At 41.4% G+C, this 13,125-nt stretch overlaps 1 protein-coding gene across 1 annotated transcript in view; it reads right to left on the bottom strand.

Annotated features, from left to right (window-relative positions):
• LOC139405156 (multiple PDZ domain protein-like) overlaps positions 1-10,725 on the bottom strand; it is a 140,462-nt gene extending 129,737 nt beyond the window's left edge. The window contains 2 exon segments of the mRNA XM_071147575.1: positions 1,576-1,663; positions 10,497-10,725. Coding sequence (XP_071003676.1) covers positions 1,576-1,633 — 58 coding nt within the window. The 5' untranslated portion in view covers positions 1,634-1,663; positions 10,497-10,725.
• Between the last annotated feature and the right edge of the window lie 2,400 nt (positions 10,726-13,125).

Genomic DNA, 13,125 nt, shown 5'->3' with positions numbered 1-13,125 from the left:
AGTGTAGTCACTGTGTAGTGTAGTCACTGTGTAGTGTAGTAGTGTAGTCACTGTGTAGTGTAGTCACTGTGTAGTGTAGTCACTGTGTAGTGCAGTCACTGTGTAGTGTAGTCACTGTGTAGTCACTGTGTAGTGTAGTCACTTTGTAGTGTAGTCACTGTGTAGTGTAGTCACTTTGTAGTGTAGTCACTTTGTAGTGTAGTCACTGTGTAGTGTAGTCACTGTGTAGTGTAGTCACTTTGTAGTGTAGTCACTGTGTAGTGTAGTCACTTTGTAATGTAGTCACTGTGTATTGTAGTCATTTTGTAGTGTAGTCACTGTGTAGTCACTTTGTAGTGTAGTCACTGTGTATTGTAGTCATTTTGTAGTGTAGCCACTGTGTAGTGTAGTCACTCGGCAGTGTAGTCACTGTGTAGTGTAGTCACTCTGTAGTGTAGTCACTCGGCAGTGTAGTCACTGTGTAGTGTAGTCACTATGTAGTGTAGTCACTCGGCAGTGTAGTCACTTTGTAGTGTAGTAGTGTAGTCACTGTGTAGTCACTGTGTATTGTAGTCATTTTGTAGTGTAGCCACTGTGTAGTGTAGTCACTCGGCTGTGTAGTCACTGTGTAGTGTAGTCACTGTGTAGTGTAGTCACTGTGTAGTGTAGTCACTGTGCAGTGTAGTCACTGTGTAGTCACTGTCTAGTGTAGTCACTGTCTAGTGTAGTCACTGTGTAGTGTAGTCGCTGTGTAGTGTAGTCACTTTGTAGTGTAGTAGTGTAGTCACTGTGCAGTGTAGTCACTGTGTAGTGTAGTCACTGTGTAGTGTAGTCACTCGGCAGTGTAGTCACTGTGTAGTGTAGTCACTATGTAGTGTAGTCACTCGGCAGTGTAGTCACTTTGTAGTGTAGTAGTGTAGTCACTGTGTAGTCACTGTGTATTGTAGTCATTTTGTAGTGTAGCCACTGTGTAGTGTAGTCACTCGGCTGTGTAGTCACTGTGTAGTGTAGTCACTGTGTAGTGTAGTCACTGTGTAGTGTAGTCACTGTGCAGTGTAGTCACTGTGTAGTCACTGTCTAGTGTAGTCACTGTGTAGTGTAGTCACTGTGCAGTTTAGTCAAGGTGCAGTGTAGTCACTGTGTAGTCACTGTGTAGTGTAGTCACTGTGTAGTGTAGTCACTGTGTAGTGTAGTCAAGGTGTAGTGTAGTCACTGTGTAGTCACTGTGTAGTGTAGTCAAGGTGTAGTGTAGTCACTGTGTAGTCACTGTGTAGTGTAGTCACTGTGTAGTGTAGTCACTGTGCAGTGTAGTCACTGTGTAGTCACTGTGTAGTGTAGTCACGGTGTAGTGTAGTCACTGTGTAGTGTAGTCACTGTGTAGTCACTGTGTAGTGTAGTCACGGTGTAGTGTAGTCACTGTGTAGTGTAGTCACTGTGTAGTCACTGTGTAGTGTAGTCACTGTGTAGTGTAGTCACTGTGTAGTGTAGTCACTGTGTAGTGTAGTCACTGTGTAGTCACTGTGTAGTGTAGTCACTGTGTAGTGTAGTCACTGTGTAGTGTAGTCAAGGTGCTTAGAAGGGCTGAATGACACTTACCCATGGCGTCCATCTTTGCTTGGATGTAGGTCTTCACTAGATGGTTGAGAGTGTTCATGTGTGCCTGTCACCGGTCAACATCGGATACCTGCAACATGACTTGACATATTTATCATGTTCTGTTATAATCTCCACACGGCACAGCCAGAAGAGGTCTGGCCCACCCCTCAGAGCCTGGTTCCTGTCTACCCAGTAGAGGACTGGCCCACCCCTCATAGCCTGGTTCCTCTCTACCCGGCACAGCCAGAAGAGGACTGGCCCACCCCTCAGAGCCTGGTTCCTCTCTACCCGACACAGCCAGAAGAGGACTGGCCCACCCCTCAGAGCCTGGTTCCTCTTTACCCGGCACAGCCAGAAGAGGACTGGCCACCCCTCAGAGCCTGGTTCCTCTCTACCCGACACAGCCAGAAGAGGACTGGCCCACCCCTCAGAGCCTGGTTCCTCTCTACTCGACACAGCCAGAAGAGGACTGGCCCACCCCTCAGAGCCTGGTTCCTCTCTACCCGACACAGCCAGAAGAGGACTGGCCAACCCCTCAGAGCCTGGTTCCTCTTTACCCGGCACAGCCAGAAGAGGACTGGCCAACCCCTCAGAGCCTGGTTCCTCTCTACCCGGCACAGCCAGAAGAGGACTGGCCAACCCCTCAGAGCCTGGTTCCTCTCTACCCGGCACAGCCAGAAGAGGACTGGCCAACCCCTCATAGTCTGGTTCCTCTCTACCCGACACAGCCAGAAGAGGACTGGCCAACCCCTCAGAGCCTGGTCCCTCTTTACCCGGCACAGCCAGAAGAGGACTGGCCACCCCTCAGAGCCTGGTTCCTCTCTACCCGGCACAGCCAGAAGAGGACTGGCCAACCCCTCATAGTCTGGTTCCTCTCTACCCGACACAGCCAGAAGAGGACTGGCCAACCCCTCATAGTCTGGTTCCTCTCTACCCGACACAGCCAGAAGAGGACTAGCCACCCCACATAGCCTGGTTCCTCTCTAGGTTTCTTCCTAGTTTTCTGGCCTTTCTAGGGAGTGTTTCCTAGCCACCGTGCTTCTACACCTGCATTGCTTGCTGTTTGGGGTTTTAGGCTGGGTTTCTGTACAGCACTTTGAGACATCAGCTGATGTAAGAAGGGTTTTATAAATACATTTGATTGATTGATTGATTGATTGATCAAAGGACCATGCGCACAAAAAACAGCAAAGAGTGAGTCTCCACACGCCCAGGTCAGACCATGTAGACACACAACTCCTGGTGGTTGATCAATTGATCAACCACAGGACATGCTTCTCATTTCATTTTATACTGTAGGTCTGAATCCTAATCAAATTGCAGGACCCGACTGGTTTATCCCTGCTACACAACAAATATTAGGCTACCATTTATCAAATCACTCATTCAATAGCCAAGCACGCTCGAACGTAAATAGACTGGTAGCCTATTTAAAATATTTTCACAGTAGGAGTATGCTGCAGTATTGCTGTGCAATAGGAGCACCACATCATAGCCTGTATACCAAGGCATGAGATGGAAACACAGTCATCTATTGATCGATGGGTTCTGAACTTCTAAACTTGATCATATGAAATATCCTCAGTCACTGAGGCAGAGAAAAAGGGGGAACGTAGAACGTTTACGTTCTGTCAGACAGTGTTATTGTTAGACATCAGGGACCCTATGGGAAGGAGAAGGGCCACGGTCGGGTACAAAGTCAACAGGAGAGCCGTGAGTTAGGGAGGAGTGAGGACGTCGGGTGCGAGGTCAGAGGTCAGATGAAGTGAGGAAGAACATATGCCACTAAAGTTCTGTCTGGCAACAGAGATGTATTGGCTGTTCAGATGTGTAAAGGAGGAGAATTCACCTACATGGAGGTACAGTGAGGAAATACTTATTTTCCACCATAATTTGCAAATAAATTAATAAAAAATCCTACAATGTGATTTTCTGGATTTTGTTTTCTCATTTAGTCTGCCATCGTTGAAGTGTACATATGATGAAAATTACAGGCCTCTCTCATCTTTTTAAGCGGGAGAACTTGCACAATTGGTGGCTGACTAAATACTTTTTTGCCCCACTCTATGTCTAGTTTGGAGGTCTATATTCTTGCGCTGGTGGGAACATGTTTGTCTGTTCAGATGTGTAAGGAGGAGAATTCCCCTACATGGAGGTCTATATTCTTGCTCTGGTGGGAACATGTCTTCGTCTGTCCAGCTGTCAGACCCTTTAATAATCCTCTGTGAGTTTTTACTCGGTTCATTTAGAACCTAACATGATTAACCAATCACTGAACAACGACTTGTCTTCTGCTGTGGTATTGAGGATACTTTTCAATAGCTTGAAAGGACAATCAATCTCGCAGGAGGGACAATCAATCTCGCAGGAAGGACAATCAATCTCGCAGGAAGGACAATAAAACTAGCAGGAAGGACAATAAATCTCGCAGGAAGGACAATCAATCTAGCAGTAAGGACAATCAATCTCGCAGGAGGGACAATCAATCTTGCAGGAAGGACAATCAATCTAGCACGAAGGACAATCAATCTAGCAGGAAGGACAATCAATCTAGCAGTAAGGACAATCAATCTAGCAGGAAGGACAATCAATCTAGCAGGAAGGACAATCAATCTCACAGGAGGGACAATCAATCTCACAGGAGGGACAATCAATCTAGTTGGAAGGACAATCAATCTAGCAGGAAGGACAATCAATCTAGCAGGAAGGACAATCAATCTAGCAGGAAGGACAATCAATCTAGCAGGAAGGACAATCAATCTCACAGGAGGGACAATCAATCTCACAGGAGGGACAATCAATCTAGTTGGAAGGACAATCAATCTAGCAGGATGGACAATCAATCTAGCAGGAAGGACAATCAATCTAGCAGGAAGGACAATCAATCTAGCAGGAAGGACAATCAATCTCACAGGAGGGACAATCAATCTCACAGGAGGGACAATCAATCTAGTTGGAAGGACAATCAATCTAGCAGGATGGACAATCAATCTAGCAGGAAGGACAATCAATCTAGCAGGAAGGACAATCAATCTAGCAGGAAGGACAATCAATCTAGCAGGAAGGACAATCAATCTAGCAGGAAGGAATACATTTTTAAACGGACCGCTCGTGCCCCGGAAAATGCGTCACCCGTTCATCCCACGGTTTGTGTTGTCAGTCATCGTGGAAACATTTGTGTGTGCTTTTAATATGCACTACAGTCCAATAGGATCGTATTTCATTTCTTGGATGGAGGACAACGCATCCACGGACATCGAATGTTAGCCGTCCTACTACAGCAGGTAAAATCGACAATTTACAATTGGGTATGAGTGTGACGTCAGGGAAAGTTACGAACGCAAGTTAACGTTTCCAAAAGCCAACCAAACAAAAAAATATAATAACTCATGATACGTGTTTGTTGCTGTCATGTGCATTAGTAGCACAATATCTAACTTATTTACATTCGTTTTTTTACCTTACACTTTTATGTTGACGTCTCCCATATTAATGTTGGTTTTAACTTTTCGAAAGCGGATGTACGATCATCGCGAATTAGAATTATGGGTCGTTTCAGGCCCCGGGGTGAACAGAACTGTACACTCGCAAACTCGATCCAAAAGTGCTGAGGGGCTTCCGTTGCCAACTTGTCTTGCTTGGCTAATCATTTGGACCAATGACAAAGATGGCCGCTGGGGATTCCCCTGAGGGCATAAGGCGAGGGTAAGTGGAGGAGGATGTGTCTTTGATACATTGAAAACACAGCCTGTGTGTGTGTGTGTGTGTGTGTGTGTGTGTGTGCCAGATTTTTTGGAAGAAATGTATGCACAGTTGATAAATGAGGCCCCACTGATCTTGCACTAGCTGCAATACAATCTCAACACACACTTATGTGTCTCAACACATTCGCCTAACTTGTATTGCAGCTGGTTGCCTTAATTTTATAAGTTAAATCAACTTCAACAAACATAAATGTAGAATGAGTCTGTTTACTTTATATTTGTAAATGCAGTCATACTCAAAGCACATTCATTATCTGTACTGTATATATTATCATTCATTATCTGTTCTGTATATCTTATTGTTCCTTATCTATACTGTATATACTATCATTCAGTATCTATACTGTATATCTTATTGTTCCTTATCTATACTGTATATACTATCATTCAGTATCTATACTGTATATCTTATTGTTCCTTATCTATACTGTATATACTATCATTCAGTATCTATACTGTATATCTTATTGTTCCTTATCTATACTGTATATACTATCATTCATTATCTGTACTGTATATACTATCATTCATTATCTGTACTGTATATACTATCATTCATTATCTATTCTGTATATCTTATTGTTCCTTATCTATACTGTATATACTATTGTGCATTATCTATTATGTATATCATATTGTTCATTATCTATTCTGTATATCATATAGTTCATTATCTATTCTGTATATCATATTGCTCATTATCTATTCTGTATATATTATTGTTCATGATCTGTTCTGTATATCATATTGTTCATTATCTGTTCTGTATATCATATTGTTCATTATCTGTTCTGTATATTATACTGTTCATTATCTGTTCTGTATATTATACTGTTCATTATCTGTTCTGTATATCATACTGTTCATTATCTGTTCTGTATATTATACTGTTCATTATCTGTTCTGTATATTATACTGTTCATTATCTATTCTGTATATTATACTGTTCATTATCTGTTCTGTATATCATACTGTTCATTATCTGTTCTGTATATAATACTGTTCATTATCTGTTCTGTATATCATATTGTTCATTATCTATTCTGTATATCTTATTGTTCATTATCTGTTCTGTATATCATACTGTTCATTATCTGTTCTGTATATTATACTGTTCATTATCTGTTCTGTATATCATATTGTTCATTATCTATTCTGTATATCTTATTGTTCATTATCTGTTCTGTATATCATACTGTTCATTATCTATTCTGTATATCTTATTGTTCATTATCTGTTCTGTATATCATACTGTTCATTATCTGTTCTGTATATCATATTGTTCATTATCTGTTCTGTATATCATACTGTTCATTATCTGTTCTGTCATACTGTTTACATATCAGCGTATTACTAAGCATAAAACCTCTTATTTTACTTTATATTTTTACTTGACTCTTTAGTGTTGTTATCAACATTCTGCAATGTTGAGTGTTATTACGCAATGTTGAGTGTTATTACGCAATGTTGAGTGTTATTACGCAATGTTGTGTGTTATTACGCAATGTTGAGTGTTATTACGCAATGTTGTGTGTTATTACGCAATGTTGAGTGTTATTACGCAATGTTGAGTGTTATTACGCAATGTTGAGTGTTATTACGCAATGTTGAGTGTTATTACGCAATGTTGAGTGTTATTACGCAATGTTGAGTGTTATTACGCAATGTTGTGTGTTATTACGCAATGTTGAGTGTTATTACGCAATGTTGTGTGTTATTACGCAATGTTGAGTGTTATTACGCAATGTTGAGTGTTATTACGCAATGTTGAGTGTTATTACGCAATGTTGTGTGTTATTACGCAATGTCGAGTGTTATTACGCAATGTTGTGTGTTATTACGCAATGTTGAGTGTTATTACGCAATGTTGTGTGTTATTACGCAATGTTGAGTGTTATTACGCAATGTTGAGTGTTATTACGCAATGTTGAGTGTTATTACGCAATGTTGAGTGTTATTACGCAATGTTGTGTGTTATTACGCAATGTTGAGTGTTATTACGCAATGTTGAGTGTTATTACGCAATGTTGAGTGTTATTGTTGTACGGTAATGTTGATTGTTATTATTGTACTGTAATGTCGAGTGAGCTAGCACACAAGCATTTCACCGCACCTTTTATACCTTATGTAAACTGTGGATGTGTCATATACCTGCTGTAAACTGTGGATGTGATGTAACATATACCTGCTGTAAACTGTGGATGTATCATATACCTGCTGTAAACTGTGGATGTATCATATACCTTCTGTAAACTGTGGATGTATCATATACCTGCTGTAAACTGTGGATGTGATGTGTCATATACCTGCTGTAAACTGTGGATGTGATGTATCATGTACCTGCTGTAAACTGTGGATGTATCATGTACCTGCTGTAAACTGTGGATGTGATGTGTCATATACCTGCTGTAAACTGTGGATGTGATGTATCATGTACCTGCTGTAAACTGTGGATGTATCATGTACCTGCTGTAAACTGTGGATGTGATGTATCATATACCTGCTGTAAACTGTGCATGTATTATATACCTGCTGTAAACTGTGGATGTATCATATACCTGCTGTAAACTGTGGATGTGATGTATCATATACCTGCTGTAAACTGTGGATGTGATGTATCATGTACCTGCTGTAAACTGTGGATGTATCATATACCTGCTGTAAACTGTGGATGTGATGTATCATATACCTGCTGTAAACTGTGGATGTGATGTATCATGTACCTGCTGTAAACTGTGGATGTATCATGTACCTGCTGTAAACTGTGGATGTGATGTATCATATACCTGCTGTAAACTGTGCATGTATTATATACCTGCTGTAAACTGTGGATGTGATGTGTCATATACCTGCTGTAAACTGTGGATGTGATGTGTCATATACCTGCTGTAAACTGTGGATGTGATGTGTCATATACCTGCTGTAAACTGTGGATGTGATGTATCATGTACCTGCTGTAAACTGTGGATATATCATATACCTGCTGTAAACTGTGGATGTATCATATACCTTCTGTAAACTGTGGATGTATCATATACCTGCTGTAAACGGTGGATGTATCATATACCTGCTGTAAACTGTGGATGTATCATATACCTGCTGTAAACTGTGGATGTGATGTATCATATACCTGCTGTAAACTGTGGATGTATCATATACCTGCTGTAAACTGTGGATGTGATGTATCAAATACCTGCTGTAAACTGTGGATGTGATGTATCATATACCTGCTGTAAACTGTGGATGTATCATATACCTGCTGTAAACTGTGGATGTATCATATACCTGCTGTAAACTGTGGATGTGATGTATCATATACCTGCTGTAACCTGTGGACGTGACAAATATAATTTAATTTGATTTGTGTGTTTAGGCCTCCTAGTATTAAATCAGAAAGTCTTCATGTAGGCTGTTTAATTTAACAAAATATTGTTAAATAAAACAAATGTTGTTGTTAAATAAAACAAATGTTAAATAAAACAAATATTTTTTAAATAAAACACTTCAATGTTCCTTTTATACTTGTTGCTAAGATGATTAATTTGCAGCTCAGCTTCTGCCCCCTCACTCCCTCTTTAAGACCCCATATGGGGTATACCCAGCTAGCACATAACGTTCTGACAACCATATGTTTCTTCGCGTTTGCGAGAGCATGGTTGTCCTATGGTTATTTTGTATAGAACCTATCCACAACATTCTGGGAATGGTGCAAGCTACCCAGCTAGCACATAACGTTCTGACAACCATATGTTTCTTCGAGTTTGCGAGAGCATGGTTGTCCTATGGTTATTTTGTATAGAACCTATCCACAACATTCTGGGAATGGTGCAAGCTACCCAGCTAGCACATAACGTTCTGACAACCATATGTTTCTTAGGTGGGAATTTCAGTACTTCGGCATAATGTTTTCTACAGGTTTCCTTGTAGTTCTATGTAAAGTCGTGTTCTCAGAACAATTAAGAAGACGTTCTATAAAAAAACACAAGAACGTTCTAAGAATGTTAAAAGATATACATTCCGTTCTCAGCATCAACAAAACTCTCTCTATCCCCCATCTTGCTGAGTGTGTTCAGGTGTGTTGGCCACACCTGATCTTAATGTGTAATTGTTGCTTTTCAAATGAGCTCTGTTTGAATAGACAAAAATGAACAGCCTTCTTTGCTAGCTCCATCCCGGTGACGCAGTGGGCTAATTCCATGGCTGGAGAACTGAAGCTCATACCGTCCTGTCCATATCTCACTGATGCAGCGCCACAATAAAAATATACATGTGTTTGCATGATAAATGACCGAGGAAAATTTTTATAGGGCGTCATTTGGAACGCACAAGGTGTATGCTCAAACAAGCTTGTTAGCAAGCGCCTTCCCGAAGTAAACCTAATGCTCTTAAATGAGATTACCATCGGCAAATAGCCTTATCCAAGACTCACGGTAATTACAGTTGACATGCAGCCTCACGATCATTTTGTGCCAGGTGCATGGGACCTGACAGGGATCTAGCTTATTAACTAGGAAGCAGGCGGTCGAAATGGGAAGGGACTAACCTGAACGTGTCCAATGACAAATTATCGGGAACAGTTGGAAAAGGTTTTGCTACGGTTTGCAGTAATGAATACACCCCCAGGCCACTCAAGCAAGAGAGAGAGACAAGCGGTGCGTTTGATAACGAGATTGATTTAGTGGGCTAGACAAGAATGGTTAACAGGCAGCTGTGGTGAATATCAAAAACATGAAGCCAAAATAACGTGTATTATGTGACAAGAGAACGCAAAATAAAAATAATACGACGTGGTATTGAATAAGCAGTTCCTAATTTAGAAATCAGTTTCCCTGAGTGTTGGTAGCCTATAGGCTATTTTAGGTTTAAGTTTATGAATTATAAACTGATTTTATTGTCAAAATAATAGTAGCCTATAGCCTACAGATAAGATCTGAGTGCCTTGAGTGCAGTAACAGTAGCCCACAAGTGATAACAGTCAACGCATAAATCCAGCGCACTTATTTCCCAATGTGGATGGCAAATAAATCTCTGCACTTCAGTAAATAGGTCGTCTCAGGTCTAATGGAGAGAAAAATGCTGGGGTAAATGTTAACAGTAGCCTATAATGGCATAGGCTAGATATCCCGAAGACTCACAATCCCGTCACCGTTAGCTCACCTCCATTGCTGCTTCGGTGGGCTACACCGTAGAATCAACAGGTCCCCCTAAGAAGTCCGCGGTCGCCAGGGGGAAAAAAAAAATCAACATTTTGTCCGTTTTAGAGCTACATGTATGAATATAACATTAATACCGTAAACCTAAATGAATTGTATGTTTTAAACCTACGTAAAATACCACAAAATATATCAAAACAGACGGAGATCAACTGTTTTATCAAGCGTGTGCCGATCCGTTTCACACTGTGAGGGACGCATGCGCACCTCACCGGTGATCTTCTGACGTCCTGAAAGCGGACCAGACGCGCACCTGCGACCTTCTCGTCCGTCCTCATAGACTCAATGAAAATACACACTAGTTTTCTTCAGGTAATACAATTAAGTTTAATCTCAAATTCACTCCAGTAGTTATTTCATGGTGATTGTGATACTATATTCATTTTGAAGGTTTAAAGCTATAGGCCTATCTTTGGACAAGAGAATGCCATTTTCTGATTAAACTCCGACTAAATAAACGAGTCAACAATGCAGATTGGTCCTACACAATATTAATGTAATTCTATGATAACCCCAACAAATAACGTGGCATAGCATAGGCTCAACAAAAAATATAAACGCAACATGGAACAATTTAAGATTTTTACTGAGGTACAGTTCATTAAAGGAAATCAATAAAATTGAAATAAGTGCATTAGGCCCTAATCTATGGATTAGGAACACAGGCAATACAAATGCATTTGTTGGTCACATATACTGTACATTAAATGTAACAGAAGGTAAAGGGGCGTGGATCAGAAAACCAGTCAGTAGGTTATCTGGTGTGACGACCTTTGGCCTCGTGCAGTGTGACACTTCTCTTTCGCATCGAGCGGTGTTGATCAGACGTTTGATTGTGGCCTGTGGAATGTTGTTCCACTCCCTCCTTCAATAGGCTGTGCAAAGTGGCTGGATATTGGGCGGAAACAGAAACGTGGGTAACGTGTCTGGTGAGTGTACAGGCCATGGAAGAACTGGGACGTTTTCAGCTTCCGGGAATTGTGTACAGATCCTTGCGATATGGGGTCCGTGCGTTATCATGCTGAAACATGTGGTGATGGCTGCGGGTGAATGGCACGACAATGGGACTCGGGATCTCGTCACGGTATCTCTGTGCATTCAAATTGCCATAGATAAAATGCAATTGTGTTCGTTGTCTGTAATTTATGCCTGCCCATACCATAACCCCAGCGCCACCACGGGGCACTCTGTTCACAACGTTGACATCAGCAAACCACTCGCCCACACAACGCCATACACACGTGGTCTGCGGTTGTGAGGCTGGTTGGACATATCAGCCAAATGATCTAAAATGACATTGGAGGCGGTTTATGGTAGAAAAATTAACATTAAATTATCTGGCAACAGCTCTGGTGAACATTCCTCCAGTCAGCTAGCCAATTGCACGCTCCCTCAAAACGTGAGACATCTGTGGCAATGTGTTGTGACAAAACTGCACATTTTAGAGCAGCGTTTTATTGTCCCCAGCACAAGGTGCACCTGTGTAAGAATGATGCTGTTCAATCAGCTTCTTGATATGCCACACCAGTCGGGTGCATGAATTATCTTGGGGCAAAGGAATACATGCTTACCAACAGGGATGTAAACACATTTGTGCACAACATTTTAGAGAAATACGTTTTTTTTGTGGGCTGAATGGAACATTTGCGGGATCTTGTATTTCAGCTCATGAAACGTGGAACCGACACTTTACATGTCGCGTTTATATTTTTCTTCAGTATATGTGGATAAAGAGCTTCATGATTAATGTATTCTATTCATACAGCAGATGGAACCCTCTCACACTTATTGAGCCACGATCCAGTTCCGTGTTTTCCTTTGACTTGGTTCCCTCTTCTTGCCCGAGGAGGCATCACCACAAGCCCGCCTGCATCGCTCTGCGCTCCGCTCCACTTATCCGAATCTTATCTCGTCTGAGCATCCACTTCCAAATTGGGTTGTCATTTTTTTGACCCCTTTGCTCTTCCCGCGAACAGGTCAACGTGCTCTCTACGTGGACGTTTTTGAAGACCGCTAAGAGAGAGGGAGAGAGCTGAGAGAAATACAGAAAGAGACAGATCTGAGAGAGAGAGAGAGAGAGAGAGAGAGAGAGCTGGCTTCGTGTATCTTTAGCTATAGTGTTCCCGTCCTCTCTTCCAATCCCGGATTCGTTGCGTTGGGGTCTGTACCCCTTCACCGGTGGCGTTCTGTGAACAGTGATCTGGATACTAAACACTGAGCCTTCGAAAGGTTGTCCGTTTGCCCATGTTACAATCAACAACTGCGAAGACTATATATCGTTTAAGCGTTTTTTTTTTGTTGTTATAAGAGGAATCAGAATTTACCTTGACGATATAAAAGCATCGCTGACTTGGAATCAAATTGCTTAATTTTTCATTAATTTGAGGGGATTTTTTTTCTTCTTCCAAGCAAGAACTCTGGACTGTTACAAGGGAGACGACGGTAATTGTAAAGACACTGCGCTTTCAATGCCTGGATCTCTGCGCGACCATTGCTGCAGCTTCGTGTGAGATGTGGTAAGTCAATGCATCGTTTTTATACGGTTATGAATGACCTAGTTGATGTTAGAATAG

Source organism: Oncorhynchus clarkii, unplaced genomic scaffold (genome assembly GCF_045791955.1).
Source record: "Oncorhynchus clarkii lewisi isolate Uvic-CL-2024 unplaced genomic scaffold, UVic_Ocla_1.0 unplaced_contig_2530_pilon_pilon, whole genome shotgun sequence".
NCBI classification, from domain to species: domain Eukaryota; kingdom Metazoa; phylum Chordata; class Actinopteri; order Salmoniformes; family Salmonidae; genus Oncorhynchus; species Oncorhynchus clarkii.
The sequence above is the reverse complement of the archived record's forward strand: the minus strand, read 5'-3'. Positions and strand labels throughout refer to the sequence as shown.